At 41.8% G+C, this 15,236-nt stretch overlaps 1 protein-coding gene across 2 annotated transcripts in view; it reads right to left on the reverse strand.

Annotated features, from left to right (window-relative positions):
- IKBKG (inhibitor of nuclear factor kappa B kinase regulatory subunit gamma) overlaps positions 1-12,789 on the reverse strand; it is a 28,641-nt gene extending 15,852 nt beyond the window's left edge. Inside the window, exons 1-7 of one of the 2 annotated variants that reach the window (XM_060763247.2) lie at positions 12,685-12,789; positions 9,574-9,768; positions 6,645-6,853; positions 4,613-4,711; positions 3,128-3,280; positions 2,912-2,973; positions 966-1,028 (exon numbers count right to left, since the gene is read on the reverse strand). In XM_060763247.2, coding sequence (XP_060619230.2) covers positions 966-1,028; positions 2,912-2,973; positions 3,128-3,280; positions 4,613-4,711; positions 6,645-6,853; positions 9,574-9,757 — 770 coding nt within the window. In that variant the 5' untranslated portion in view covers positions 9,758-9,768; positions 12,685-12,789. Of the gene's footprint in view, positions 1-965; positions 1,029-2,911; positions 2,974-3,106; positions 3,281-4,612; positions 4,712-6,644; positions 6,854-9,573; positions 9,769-12,684 lie in introns of both variants that reach the window. The other variant, XM_060763246.2, reaches the window with a different exon arrangement.
- Between the last annotated feature and the right edge of the window lie 2,447 nt (positions 12,790-15,236).

Genomic DNA, 15,236 nt, shown 5'->3' on the forward strand with positions numbered 1-15,236 from the left:
GTTCTAGATAGTGTGTTCAAAGTTGTCGTTTTATGAAAACATAGCCTGCTCTCTTTCAAAGGTTCTCGAGGCAGCTTCAAATAAAATCAATTTAGAATACATTATTTCAGAGAATAAAATATATCAAATCATTCATCAGTTAAAAATGAAACAAAACCAATGAAAACAATTTTAGAAGTGCCAACCATACCACATGTGCATCCTGGATAAAATCAATTATGCCCAAAGGCTTAAAACATCAAGTTCTGACTTGACACTGAAATGATATCAATGTTGGCACCAGTTATCTCCACTCTGAGGCCATATTCAAGGTGGAGTGCCAAGACAGGGCATGTATCCAAGATTTATAATAATAATAAAATAATAATCTGAAACACAACAAGATGCATCCACAGCAGTCACTCTGCTGGCTGTTGTATTGGATCACACATCGGACACTTCCCAAGTATCTATTTATTTTTATTTATTTATTTATTTATAGCATTTTTACCCCGCTCTTCCCAACCCCCGGGGGGGGGGGGGACAACTCAGAGTGGCTAACAAAAGGCAACAATTCGATGCCATGATCAATAACATGGTATAAAACCATAAATACATACAGAATTAAAACAATAGCAATTAATTAACCAAATTATCATAACAGTCATTAAAACAATACGCAGTCCACAAGCCCACTGATAGAACAATAAAACCGTATACGTATCGTCTTGCCACACACACACATAGTATTATAGATTTCAAAGGGACCCCTAAAGAAGGACAATTATGTGTTGCGTGTTCCAGAGTAGGCAAACTAGACAATCTCCACATCAACACTGACAAAGAAACAGCAAGAAATACTGTTCACCCACAAGCAGAAAGGAATTACATATATTAGAAATCAACACCTACTCATTATTTTCCAAATCACCAGACTGGGCCACAGCAACCCGTGGCATGGGATGGCTATATTGTCATAAACTTACTCATCTTCTGCTTCCTTCAACTTCTTGGACAGCTGCTCAGCTTGGTCCCCACCAGAACTCTTCCTGTGAAACAGGATGATGGTTACTTTACAAAACAAGCCACACTATCTCATTTGGAGCATCAGCTTTCAGAAATTTGTGAGCAGTTCTTACGACAATACTGATCAGACAAGGCTTAGCTTTGACACTTCCCAAGCGGAGTGCTTCAGGAGGTACATTAGAGTTTTGAGTAAAACAGAAGTTTGAAAATCTAGACTTGCATGGGGGGGAGGAGCTAACAGCTTCAGAAGTGACAAAAATGGTGGCTCAGGGATTGAAATGATCATAACAGAATGCTGATTCTGGATATATCTGCAGTGATAAGCAGAGTACCAGGGATTATAAATGCAAGTGAACAGATATGCATCTTAATAAATACAATTATTAATAAATACAATTATTAATAAATAAAGACAAGTTCCATCTTGTCTCCTGCATATGCCATCAGCTGGAGACCCCTCCCCCCAGCACCAATTGCCGCTCTGGGCCAGAGTGAAGGGGGGGGGGCAGGGGAATATATATACATTTAATATTTATATTATAATGTAATTCAATATACTACTACTACTACTAATAGTAATAATAAATTATTATTATTATTATTATTATTATTATATATTTATATTACATGTAATATAATTGGTATAGTACAATATAGCAATGTTTAATGCTGATATTGTACTATGCTAATAGTATAGTGTATTATATGTATATATACTTTGTAAGCCGCTCTTGAGTCCCCTTCGGGGTGAGAAGGGCAGCATATAAATGTCGCAAATAAATAAATAAATAATGCTGACTTTCTAGGTCTGAATAGATGATTGACATATTTTACCCTACTGGTGAGTTTAACACATCCATCACAGATGTGTGCCAAGTATCACTATAACAGGATGGAAAAAGATAACCTTCCAAATACTGGTTCCATCAGCAACCTAGCCAATAGTAATAATTACTAGGCTTGGGCAATCCATGGTTCTAAATGGTTCTAAAGTACTTACAAAACTAAAGTTCTGGTGGTGAAAATTTCAGAACTCTAACAAAACTCTCAAAATTTCATAATAAATGGCAGTTCCTAATTGGTTCTGTCATTAAAATCACCAATAATGAAATAATAATTAAATTTTGAAAGTTTTGTTAGAGTTCTGAAATTTTCACCACCAGAACTTTAGTTTTGTATTTTAGAACCATTTAGAACCATGGATTGCCCAAGCCTAATAATTACTCAGAGTTGACATTCAGAAGCAACTCCTATTCCTGCCATACAAAACTAAAATGCAAGAATCCTAGACTAAACTCTTTATTTAAACAAAACCACCAATTCAAAATCATCGGAAGCAATTCCCCATGTCCTCCAATCATTTTAATTATGGCCGAGGCTTACCAGGTACAAGGCCTTTTCTATAATGGCATGCTACCTGAGAGACATTCTCTCTAGCAATGCTTGTCTGGTGATAAGCAAAGCTTTGAGGTTATTTTTCTATTATGGATGTTACATTTCTAGTAATTAATAGAAGCCATTCTGATAACTGGACTATTTTTTGTGTCAGGAGCAACTTGAGAAACTTCAAGTCGCTTCTGGTGTGAGAGAATTGGCCGCCTGCAGGGATACTGTCCAGGGGATGCACTTATGTTTTACCATCCTGGTGGGAGGTTTCTCTCATGTCCCTGCATGGGGAGCTGGGACTGACAGAGGGAGCTCATCTGCACTCCCCCCAGATTCGAACCTCCGATCTGTTGGTCTTCAGTCCTGGCCATACTTGTGTGGAAGTATGGGTTAAACCCTTCAGAACAAGGGTTTAACCCATTGCACCACCAGGGGCTCAAAACTAGAGAGCGCAATTAAAGCATTATCATCGTTATGAAATAAGATTCACGTGGAGGGCCAACCCCTCTGCTTCTCTTACCTGTCCCCTGATCCCTGCAGGGATTCCAGCTCCAGGGGCCGCTCTGCTTGAAGCCCATTCTCCTAGGAAGGGGGCCAGAGGATATCATGAGCTCAACCATGAGATCTCCCCCCACCTCTCTTCCAAACTGCATGTAACTTGCCTCCCTAGTCTGCCCTTTACACCACCACACCTTCTTTCACTTTCCCCACTCACTTTAAGCTTTATGCCACGTACTTCTACAGGCAATGTGGTTTTTGCGGCTTGTTGCAATGCACAGATCTCAGCTTGCAAGGTCAGCTTCTCTTTCTGCAAAGCTTGGTTGGCGTCCCGGAGCACCTTTAGCTCTTCCTCCAGCTGCCCCCTGTTTTGCTGTGTCGATTCAGGGACCTAGGAAAAGGGAGAAGAAAAGAGTTTGCACCTGGAAATTAGAACAATATTGGGGTCACAATACACAATATAACCCTCCACTGCAGCCCACAGGGTAAGAGCACACATCTGATACTTGTGGCAGATGACAGGGCGAGACAATAGTGCAATATACAGATAAGTGAACCATCCCTTCAAGACAAATTCCAGCTATGTTCCTAGATAATATTATTTCAAGCTGGTGCCCTCCAGATGAACCATCTTTCACTACCTCCCATCTTCCACAGAAGTATGGCCAGTTACTGGCAAGGGGTAGTAGGAATTACTGCCATGTTGGATAAGGCTTATTTAGATGACAACACATAATAATAATAATAATAATAATAATAATAATAATAATAATAATAATGCCAGAATTGAAAAGTCGATGACAGATCCCAAGTGCAGACTCTGCAAGGAAGCAGATGAAACAATAGTTCACATCCTCAACTGCTGCAAGAAGATCGCGCAGACAGACTACAAACTGAGGCACAACACCGTTGCTCAGATGACTCATTGGAACTTGTGCCACAAATACCATCTGCCTGCGACAAAGAACTGGTGGGATCACAAGCCAGAAAAAGTTACAGAAAATGAACACGTCAAGCTACTCTGGGAGTTCCGAATTCAGACTGACAGAGTTCTGGAGCACAATACTCCTGACCTCACAGTCGTGTTAAAAAACAAAGTATGAATTGTCGATGTTGCAATCCCAGGTGACAGCAGGATTGAAGAGAAATAACTGGAAATGCTGACACGATGTGAGGATTTAAAGATCGAACTGCAAAGACTCTGGTACAAGCCAGTCAAAGTGATCGGCACACTGGGTGCAGTGCCTAAAGACCTTGGCCTGCACTTAAACACAATTGGCACTGACAAAAATTACCATCTGCGAGGTGCAAAAAAATAATGCACGCATTATTCGCCGATACATCGCACAGTCCTAGAAACTTGGGAAATGTCTGACATGTGATCCAATACAACAGCCAGCAGAGTGATCTTGTTTGCTGTGGACTCATCTTGTTGTGTTTCAAATAACAATAATAATAATAATAATAATAATAATAATAATAATACATCACACAGTCCTAGACGCTTGGGAAGTGTTCAACTTGTGATTTTGTGATATGAAATCCAGCATATATATCTCGTTTGCTGTGACATAATGAGTTTTTGTGTCAGTGAAATAATAATAATAATAATAATAATTATTATTATTATTATTATTATTATTTATATTCCACCCTATCTCACCGAGGGGACTCAGGACGGATCCAATCACAAAAAAGGGAAATGCCTCACATTTCTCCTTACCAGTGCAAATATGTTCTCTTCTTGAGTAAGGGTTACAGTGTCTTGGTCCTCTTGTGCTGCAGAGGCCTCTTTCTCTGAGGGAGATGGATGAGAAGCTGCCTGTAGGTTGGAAAGAAAAAAAAATCCAGCATACATATATGTTGGTATCAAGTATAGGGGATTCACCAGGGAGAGAGGGAGGGAAAAAGAAAGAACAATCATTGAATCTTACAGTTGGAAATGGGTGCAAGTGTCATGTTCATTATTTCCAAAACCTTATTCTGCCATTCTTCTTTTTTGTGTGTCTTTTGACCTCCAGTGTTTTGCAAATACAATCCTAACTGTCGTAGTCAGGTAATTAAACAGTATCTCCTTATTTTTATCTTCTTCGAAGTTTAGCATCTCTAAAAGAAAATATTCTGGTTCCCTTTGAATTTGTATTTTTAAAATCTTTTGTATCTCTTCTTGAATTATAATCCAGAACTCTTTCGCTTTTGGACACGTCCACCAGGCATGGAAGAAGGTGCCTGGTTGATGTTCGCATTTCCAACACATATCTGATGCATCTTTATAACATTTTGAAATTTTTGGAGTGTTAAATACCGTTTGTGTATCATTTTAAGTAGGTTCTCTTTAAGGCCGTAAGAATAGGTATATGACATACTGGCTATCCACAAACCAAGGGACCCCAAAGAAAGACACAAATTGGGACCGAGGTAAAAGACTATTTCAAGCAGCGGAAAATAGAAATTATCATCTAAAAAGAGTAAATCACAAATAAGAAAAAGAAGGGAAGCAGATAAATTCTGAAAAACGGAAAAGAGAGACTTTAAAGACCACCAAAGTCTAGATGGAAGTCAACAATCTCTCTCTCTCTCTCTCTCTCTATATATATATATATATGCTCAGTACATAATGAGTACCTTAAAAACAAAAGAACCAATGAACGAAATCCCAGCAAATTTGGCAACAAAATGTTGCAATACATAAGGAGTGACCATCACTCAAAAAATTATGATTTTGTCATTTGGGAGTTGTAGTTGCTGGGATTTATAGTTCACCTATAATCAAAGAGCATTCTGAACTCCACCAACGATGGAATTGAACCAAACTTGGCACACAGTTCTCCCATGACCACCGGAAAATAACGAACGGGTTTGGTGGGCATTGACCTTGAATTTTGGAATTGTAGTTCACTTACATCTAGAGAGCACTATGGACTCAAACAATGATGGATCCGGACCAAACTTGGCACAAAGACTCAATATGCCCAAATATAAACACAGATGGAGTTCGGGGGAAATAGACCTTGACATTTGGGAGTTGTAGTTACTGGGATTTATAGCTCACCTACAATCAAAGAGCATTCTGAACCCCACTAACAGCAGAATTGGGACAAACAGAACCCCCATGACCAACAAAAAATACTTAAGGCCATCCAGTCCAACTCCCTTTACCAGGGCAAGAAAACGTAATCAAAGCCCTCCTGACAAAGAGCCATCCAGCCATAGATACAGAGAGATATATATGACTCACACACACACAGATATAGTATCACAGATTTGAAAAGGACCCCTAAAGAAGGACAATTCTATGTTGCATGCTCCAGAGTAGGCCAACCAAACAACCTCTACATCAACACAAGCATAAAGAAATTACATATATTAGAAACCAACACTTTCTCATTACTTTATTTTCCAGATCACCAGACTGGGCCACAGCAATGCGTGGCAGGGGACAGCTAGTACTATATTTTTCTCTGAAATATTTCTTTTTTCCCCCTCTTTTTCCTGAAATATATTTTCTCTATTTCTTATATATATATATATTTCTTTTTGCTTTCTATCTATATACTTCAACCTTAATGTTCCTACTTTCCTATCCAAACCAAATATGTTCTCCCACTTTCGATGTTTCGGGTGCAAGGGCTATTTAGTCCAACCTCTTAGGGAAGGCACTTCTCTAGGCAACACCACTAAACACCTCTAGACAAAAACATGGGAAGGGAAAGTGCAAGAAGACTCCACCCAGTGGCTTTGTCCCTCTTGGTTACCAGTTGCCTCTTCAGTTGCTCCAGCTCTTGGACAGTCTTCTCCAGCTGCTTTTTCAGCCCTGTCCGTTCTAACTGCAAATTTTCCACCAGCAGCCGAGCCTCTTGGAACTTGCAAAAGAGGAATTCCTTCTCCTGCTTGTGGGAAGCCTGGAACTGGAGGAACTCTCTGTAACGTTCCCTCAGCATATGGTTACTTCGTCGGATGGCTTCTGCAGAAAGAACACAGACAGAGATGTTGGCCCTTTCTTCCCCACGGGTGACATAATCATTACATCCTGCCTACTTATGGAACGGAATGAACAGGCAGAAGGAGAAAGCAACAAGATTTCACCTCTCTTTCAAAATCTCCCTTTACTCCATAGTAAAACTCTACTGTTCCACTTTGAGAATCCAGTGCTAGTGGAACAAATAACACTGCCCAACACACAAAATATTTTTTTCTTAGTGTCTTGGTTTTTAGGCCTGGTCCTGAGTTATTTGGGATGCTGATTCATAAAATTATATCATTTCTAATTTATTAGATATGATTATCGGGAATTTCTATGGATGAGAATATGGCAACTGGTAGATGGCATATCTTCTGTATCTCAATATCTAGAGCTGAGAGGAGAAAATTGTTGTAATTTTCAGAATCAACAGTTATGTCTGATTTTCCCATTTCTACCAGGGATACCATGAAATGATGCCATTGTACATAACAGGACTTGAGCATCCATAGATTCTGCTACTTTTGTAGGGTCCTGCAACCAAACTCCAGTGGACACTAAGGACCTACTGTATTAATTACTTCACTTCTGAAATTTTCAGGTGAAAGTTCTGCTGTGAATTGGCATTTGCCATTTCCCCGGATTGTGCTTACACTGCAGACATTAATTTTAACTACAGCTACAAAAATGCCTTCTTTCCTGCTGAATTTTAGTATTTTTTTATTTTTTTATTTAAAGGTTTTGTATACCAACCTTCTCACCTCTCTTGAGGGACTCAGACCGGTTTCCAACCATAATTTCACATACAATCAATAACACATCATAATACACATTACAGTAAAACATTAAAACAGCAATTACAATCAATAACTATAATGGTCAGTCGTCACACTAAAATCGTTGCTCATCATCCTCCATCCATATCTCAGGGTGTTGGCTCACTCGTCGAATGCCTGTCTCCATAACCAAGTCTTCACCTGTTTCCTAAATGTCAGGATAGAAGGGGCGGTTCTGATCTCCAGTGGGAGAGAGTTCCAGAGTCGAGGGGCCACCACCGAGAAGGCCCTGTCCCTCGTCCCCACCAGACGCGCTTGCGAGGCCGGTGGGACCAAGCACAGGGCCTCTCCAGACGATCTTACTAATCTTGATGGTTCATAGGGGAGAATACGTTTGGAGAGGTAAACAGGGCCAGAGTCGTTTAGGGCTTTATAGGTTAACACCAGCACTTTGAATTGTGCTCGGAAGCTAATAGGCAGCCAGTGGAGCTGGTGTAACAGCGGAATGGTGTGCTCCCTGTACCCAGCACCCGTTAGTAGTCTGGCTGCCGAGCATTGGACTAGCTGCAGCTTCCGGGCAGTCTTCAGAGGCAACCCCACCTAGAGAGCGTTGCAGTAGTCTAAACGGGATGTAACCAAAGCATGGACCACCGTGGCCAAGTCAGACTTCCCAAGGTACGGGCGCAGCTGGCGCACAAGTTTTAATTGTATGGATTATCTCACCTCAAAAGCTCAGAATAACAAAAATCCAGTTATTTATATCCAAGCCACATTTGTTTTTAGACACATCTAAAGAATCTATATAGGCGAGTGAGTGTGCTTACACAAAGAATGCTAGAAATGCTAGTGGAGTACATCGTTCTTCTCCATATCTAACTCAGAAACCGTTGAAAGAGAGAAGGAAATTCCCTGGTTTATACCTTTAACTCCCTGCAGATTAATTGTGGATTTATTTCGCAGGGCTTCTGGAAACAGAGGGTCAAGTGGGATTAGCTTAGAAATCTCTGCTACATAGAAAAGTGAGTCATAAAACAGCATGTATAAGACCCTACTAGAATGAAAATCCCTCTGAGCAAGTAATGCCATCACCTGTTTACTTCAGATTATTCCTTTTATTAGCATCTCATAGAATCCTAGAGTTGGAAGAGACCTCATGGGCCATCCAGTCCAACCCCCTGACAAGAAGCAGGAATATTGCATTCAAAGCACCCCTGACAGATGGCCATCCAGCCTCTGTTTAAAAGCTTCCAAAGAAGGAGCCTCCACGACACCCAGGGGCAGAGAGTTCCACTGCTGAACAGCTCTCATAGTCAGGAAGTTCTTCCTCATATTCAGATGGAATTTCCTTTCTTGTAGTTTTAAGCCATTGTTCCATGTCCTAGTCTCCAGGGAAGCAGAAAACAAGCTTGCTCCCTCCTCTCTGTGACTTCCTCTCACATATTTATACAAGAAATTAGTTTTTATATTTCTGCAAAATGACTTCTGTCAAGATAACCACAAGCTCCTCTAATCCAGAGATTGGGAGTGAAAAAAAACTTCTTTTGAACTACAATTCCAGAACCCTCAATCAGTGTGACCATGGCGATGCCATGTTGGCTGTGAGATCCTGGGAGTTGTAATCGAAAAGTAACTATCTGAAACTCTGCTCTAATCTTTGAATCCACTTCCACTACCTTGGTTTGGAGTCACTCTCATTATTTACATATATATGGTTTAGTCCACTTCAACAACTCACTTCTTAGATGTATCTTATATAGCTGCATTTATGCTAAAACCAAAATAATAGAATAATTTCTAGCCAGGTTCTTAAGCTCAAAACAGGAGAATATAATACACAAGTCATAGAAACAGTCACAGAGGGAATCTGGGATTAAGCCTAAACCAACTGGTGAACATTATATCAGTCCACCTGAATAGTCCCAAAACTCCCATCTATTGTGTCCTCACCTTTGAGGTCTCTGTTCTCAGCCAGCATATGCTGCACCGCTTCATGTCCAGCCAGCTCAGCTGGCAGGTGAAGGGGGCCATCTCTGCCAAGAGAAGAGTCATCCCCCATCATGATGCAATCGCTGTGGGGGCACCCGCCTGGCTGTACCATGTCACAGCTCCAGCCACCGTGGCCTACACTCATTCATCCAGGTCCTGGAAATAAAAAGCATGATGAAGAATGGGATGGACATGCACACAGAGCAAAGCCTAGCTCATTCAGTCACATAAACATCAATCGACCATTGCTCTTGAATAAGAGGAGAGGAACAGCAGGATTTTGCCTTATTTCTCTCTGTGGTTATAAAATACTTTTACTGGGCTATCAGATAGTAGATAGTAGCACATACATCTAAATCCTTCTCTATACAAGCAAAAATGGCTGATGCATTACTTAATAGCATGTCTATGAAAATTTTAAGTTTGAAACTTTATCCCTTGATCACAGATATTTCTTCTTGTATGTTTTACATGGCGGAGTACTGAATATGAACCTCCTGGTCATGGGCTGAAATATGTAAGAAATACATATTCACAGAGATAGCTAGCCTTCTATGGCCAATTATAAAGAGAAAACAAAGAAACTGAATTCTTGTGTCCCATAAGATGCCTAAGGATAGATTTCTAGCACTGACACTTGGATTTAGTGTAGCGAATAAATTGTATAAATTGTTAAAGGAATGGTATTCTATGTAGTCACCTACGGATGTGAGAGCTGGACCATAGGGAAGTCTGAGCGAAGGAAGATAGATGCTTTTGAACTGTGGTGCTGGAGGAAAGTTCTGAGAGTGCCTTGGACCGCGAGAAGATCCAACTAGTCCATACTTCAGAAAATAAAGCCTGACTGCTCATTGGAGGGAAGGACAGTAGAGGCAAAGATGAAGTACTCTGTTCATATCATGAGAAGACAGGAAAGCTTAGAGAAGACAATTATGCTGGGGGAAATGGAAGGAAACAGGAAGAGGGGCCGACCAAGGGCAAGATGGATGGATGGGATCCTTGAAGTGACTGGATTGACCTTGAAGAAGCTGGGGGTGGTGACGGCTGACAGGGAGCTCTAGCGTGGTCCATGAGGTCACGAAGAGTCGGAAACAACTGAACAAATGAACAACAATACATTGTGGGACAGATAGCTTGTGACTCTTCAGATGCTGAAGGACTACAACTCTCAACATCCCTACCTAGTAGTTATGTCTCATGGGAGCTGCAGTCTTACAGCATTTGGTGGACCACAGCTACCCATTCGTGTAACATGCAAGAGAGACCTAGATATATAATATATAAGTCCAGCCACAAAGCTTCCTGGGTGATCATGACCCACCTACCATCTCAGCCTAATTTATGACAGTGTTATTGCATTTTTTTTGAGTGGGCACATAATGAGGTTCATGGATACCACTCTATATTCTTTAACAACAAAAATGTAATATATACAAAGGATTATAAGGAGGAGCCTATCAACAAGTACTAAATGTAACTACAGACAGTCATAGAATCATAGAATAATTGTGTTGGAAGAGACCTCGTGGGCCATCCAGTCCAACCACGTCAAGAAGCAGGAAAATCACATTCAAATCACCCCTGACAGATGGCCATCCAGCCTCTGTTTAGTTTTAGAGTAGTGGTTCTCAACCCCAGGTGTTTTGGCCTACAATTCCCAGAAATTCCAGTCAGTTTACCAGCTGTTAGGATTTCTGGGAGTTGAAGGCCAAAACATCTGGGAACCCACAGGTTGAGAACCACTGAGTATTTATTTGAATGATAATTTTAACATCCTACAAGGAAAGACTATGTAACCTATTTGGGTTAATTGCAATGGTCTAGTTTATGTTGTATGTTTCTGTGCTGTTGTAAACCGCACAGTTTATTGATTTTATCTTGTACTAGCCATCCCCTGGCTCAGTCTGTGTATGTGTGCTTTGTATGTGAATGTGTGTCTATATGTGCATGTATATATGTGTGTTTGCGTAGATATATGTGGTTTTGTGCATGCGTTGTAATGTATTTTTTTTAATTTTTTGGCTTTTTAAGTCTCTTCTGCTGTGTTTTTTAGCGTTTTATGAGTGATGGTCACTGGCTGGCCCGATACGTGTATTGTGTCCAAATTTGATGTCAATTCATCCAGTGGTTTTTGAGTTATGTTAATTTCACAAATGAACATTACATTTTTATTTATATAGATGATGATGATGAGGACAGCAATTGCCTTAACTTATAAGAGAGAGACATTTTTATACTTTTATATTTTTACACTGGAGGGAAAGATACTAGAGACAAAGTTGAAGTACTTTGGCCACATCATGAGGAGACAGGAAAGCCTAGAGAAGACAATTATGCTGGGGAAAGTGGAAGGCAAAAGGAAGAGGGGCCGACCAAGGGCAAGATGGATGGATGGCATCCTTGAAGTGACTGGACTGACCTTGAGGGAGCTGGGGGTGGTGACGGCCGACAGGGAGCTCTGGCGTGGGATGGTCCATGAGGTCACGAAGAGTCGGAGACGACTGAACGAATGAACAACAACAACATATTTTTACACAGATTTTAGCTGCTTAATGTGTTATTTATGAGGCCTGTTTGATAATATGTTTTAGCCAATGTTGGCTAAGACTCTATGAAACTACATCTCCCAGGAGTAGTGTCAGACTCCCATTGATTCTCCACCCAGAGTCGTGTTAGGGGGAGAGCCTGGACAATTTGGGATACAACTCCCAGAATCCCCCGAGGGAACAGCCATCTGCCCTACCGAAGGGGGGATTCTGGGAGTTGTAGTCTCTACAAACAAACTTATCATCTGCCAAAGAAGGGATTTCTGGACTTGCTCCCAGAAAAGGAAGACCTCAGCCAGGCTTAGCCCACTTTGCACTCCTCTTGAGCTCCCAAATGCCATGTATATTATAGTTTTTGGACCCCAGGCACCTCAGTTTCACTTTTAGGGCAGGAAGGAAGGGCTCCTGTCCGCACACCTCCTTCGGGCGGGAGTCACAGGCTCAGTCCCCAGTCTTTGACACCCCCTTCCCAGCTCCTATTCCCTCCTTTCACCGCCTGAGTTTTACGAAAAACAGAGAGTCGCACCTTTCCTTTCGACGCCAGCCTGCCCAATGCCGCCGTCTCCTCCCGCTTCCTCCTTCCTGGAACCTTGTTTTGGTCTGATCCGGAAGTGACGTCCAGAAAGAGAAAGCAACTCCGGGAATCGAAAGGAGCAAGACCGAGGCGGAAGTGACGTCAGCAGACGGCCAGACTCAGAGAGGGAAAGCGAAGGCGAGAAAATGGGCCTGGTCTTAGAGCTGGGAGGGGGAGCCCCTTAGTGCCTTTCATGGCGGGATTGAAGAGGGAATCACCCCAAGAAGGAAATAAAGAAGGAATGTGTGGACATAGAATCATAGAATCAAAAAGTTGGAAGAGACCTCATGGGCCATCCAGTCCAACCCCATTCTGCCAAGAAGCAGGAATATTAAATTCAAATCACCCCTGACAGATGGCCATCCAGCCTCTGTTTAAAAGCTTCCAAAGAAGGAGCCTCTACCACACTCCGGGGCAGAGAGTTCCACTGCTGAACGGCTCTCACAGTCAGGAAGTTCTTCCTCATGTTCAGATGGAATCTCCTCTCTTGTAGTTTGAAGCCATTGCTCCATTGCGTCCTAGTCTCCAGGGAAGCAGAAATCAAGCTTGCTCCCTCCTCCCTGTGGCTTCTTCTCACGTATTTATACATGTCTATCATATCTCCTCTCAGCCTTCTCTTCTTCAGGCTAAACATGCCCAGCTCCTTAAGCCGCTCCTCATAGGGCTTGTTCTCTAGACCTTTTATCATTTTAGTTGCTCTCCTCTGGACACATTCCAGCTTGTCAATATCTCTCTTGAATTGTGGTGCCCACAACTGGACACAATATTCCAGATGTGGTCTAACCAAAACAGAATAGAGGGGTAGCATTACTTCCCTAGATCTAGACACTAGACTCCTATTGATGCAGGCCAAAATCCCATTGGCTTTTTTTGCCGCCACATCACATTGTTGGCTCATGTTTAACTTGTTGTCCACGAGGACTCCAAGATCTTTTTCACACGTACTACTCTCGAGCCAGGCATCCCCCATTCTGTATCTTTGCATTTCGTTTTTCCTGCCAAAGTGGAGTATCTTGCATTTGTCACTGTTGAACTTCATTTTGTTAGTTTTGGCCCATCTCTCTAATCTGTCAAGATCGTTTTGAATCCTGCTCCTGTCCTCTGGAGTATTGGCTATCCCTCCCAATTTGGTGTCGTCTGCAAACTTGATGATCCTGCCTTCTAACCCTTCATCTAAGTCATTAATAAAGATGTTGAACAGGACCGGGCCCAGGACAGAACCCTGCGGCACTCCGCTCGTCACTTCTTTCCAGGATGAAGAGGAAGCATTGGTGAGCACCCTCTGGGTTCGTCCATTCAACATGAAACACAATACATTAGCACTAACAACTAAATTATGCAGACCGATTAACTGGCCTCTTCCAGAAAATTAGAAACATTGGAGGTAAATTTCAGGCAAAAATTGGTATGATAAGAAACAAAGATGGCAGGGACCTAACAGAAGCTGAAGAGATCAAGAGAAGGTGGCGAGACTATACAGAAGATCTGTATAGGAAGGATAATAATATCGAGGATAGTTTTGACGGTGTGGTGAATGAATTAGAACCAGATATCCTGAGGAGTGAGGTTGAATGGGCCTTAAGAAGCATTGCTAACAACAAGGCAGCAGGAGACGACGACGGGATCCCAGCTGAACTGTTTAAAATCTTGAAAGATGATGCTGTCAAGGTGATGCATGCCATATGCCAGCAAATATGGAAAACACAAGAATGGCCATCAGACTGGAAAAAATCAACTTATATCCCCATACCAAAAAAGGGAAATGCGAAAGACTGCTCCAACTTCCGTACAGTGGCCCTTATTTCTCATGCCAGTAAGGTAATGCTCAAGATCCTGCAAGGAAGACTCCAGCAATACATGGAGCGAGAGTTGCCAGATGTTCAAGCTGGGTTTAGAAAAGGCAGAGGAAGGAGAGACCAGATTGCCAATATCCGCTGGATAATGGAGAAAGGCAGGGAGTTTCAGAAAAACATCTATTTCTACTTCATTGACTATTCTAAAGCCTTTGACTGTGTGGATCATAATAAATTGTGGCAAGTTCTTGGTGGGATGGGCATACCAAGCCACCTTGTCTCTCTCCTGAGGAATCTGTACAAGGACCAAGGAGCAACAGTCAGAACTGACCACGGAACAACAGACTGGTTCAAGATTGGGAAAGGCGTACGGCAAGGCTGCATATTCTCACCCAACCTTTTTAACTTGTATGCAGAACACATCATGCAAGGATGTGTGGGGCTGGATGAATGCAAAGCTGGGGTGAAAATTGCTGGAAGAAACATTAACAACCTCAGATATGCAGATGACACCACTCTGATGGCCGAAAGCGAGGAGGAGCTGAGGAGCCTTCTAATCAAGGTGAAAGAAGAAAGCGCAAAAGCCGTGTTGCAGCTAAACATCAAAAAAACCAAGATTATGGCAACAAGAATGATTGACAACTGGGAAATAGAGGGAGAAAATGTGGAGGCCGTGACAGACTTTGTATTTCTAGGTGCAAAGATTACTGC

Source organism: Anolis sagrei, chromosome 2 (assembly GCF_037176765.1).
Source record: "Anolis sagrei isolate rAnoSag1 chromosome 2, rAnoSag1.mat, whole genome shotgun sequence".
Classification (NCBI taxonomy): domain Eukaryota; kingdom Metazoa; phylum Chordata; class Lepidosauria; order Squamata; family Dactyloidae; genus Anolis; species Anolis sagrei.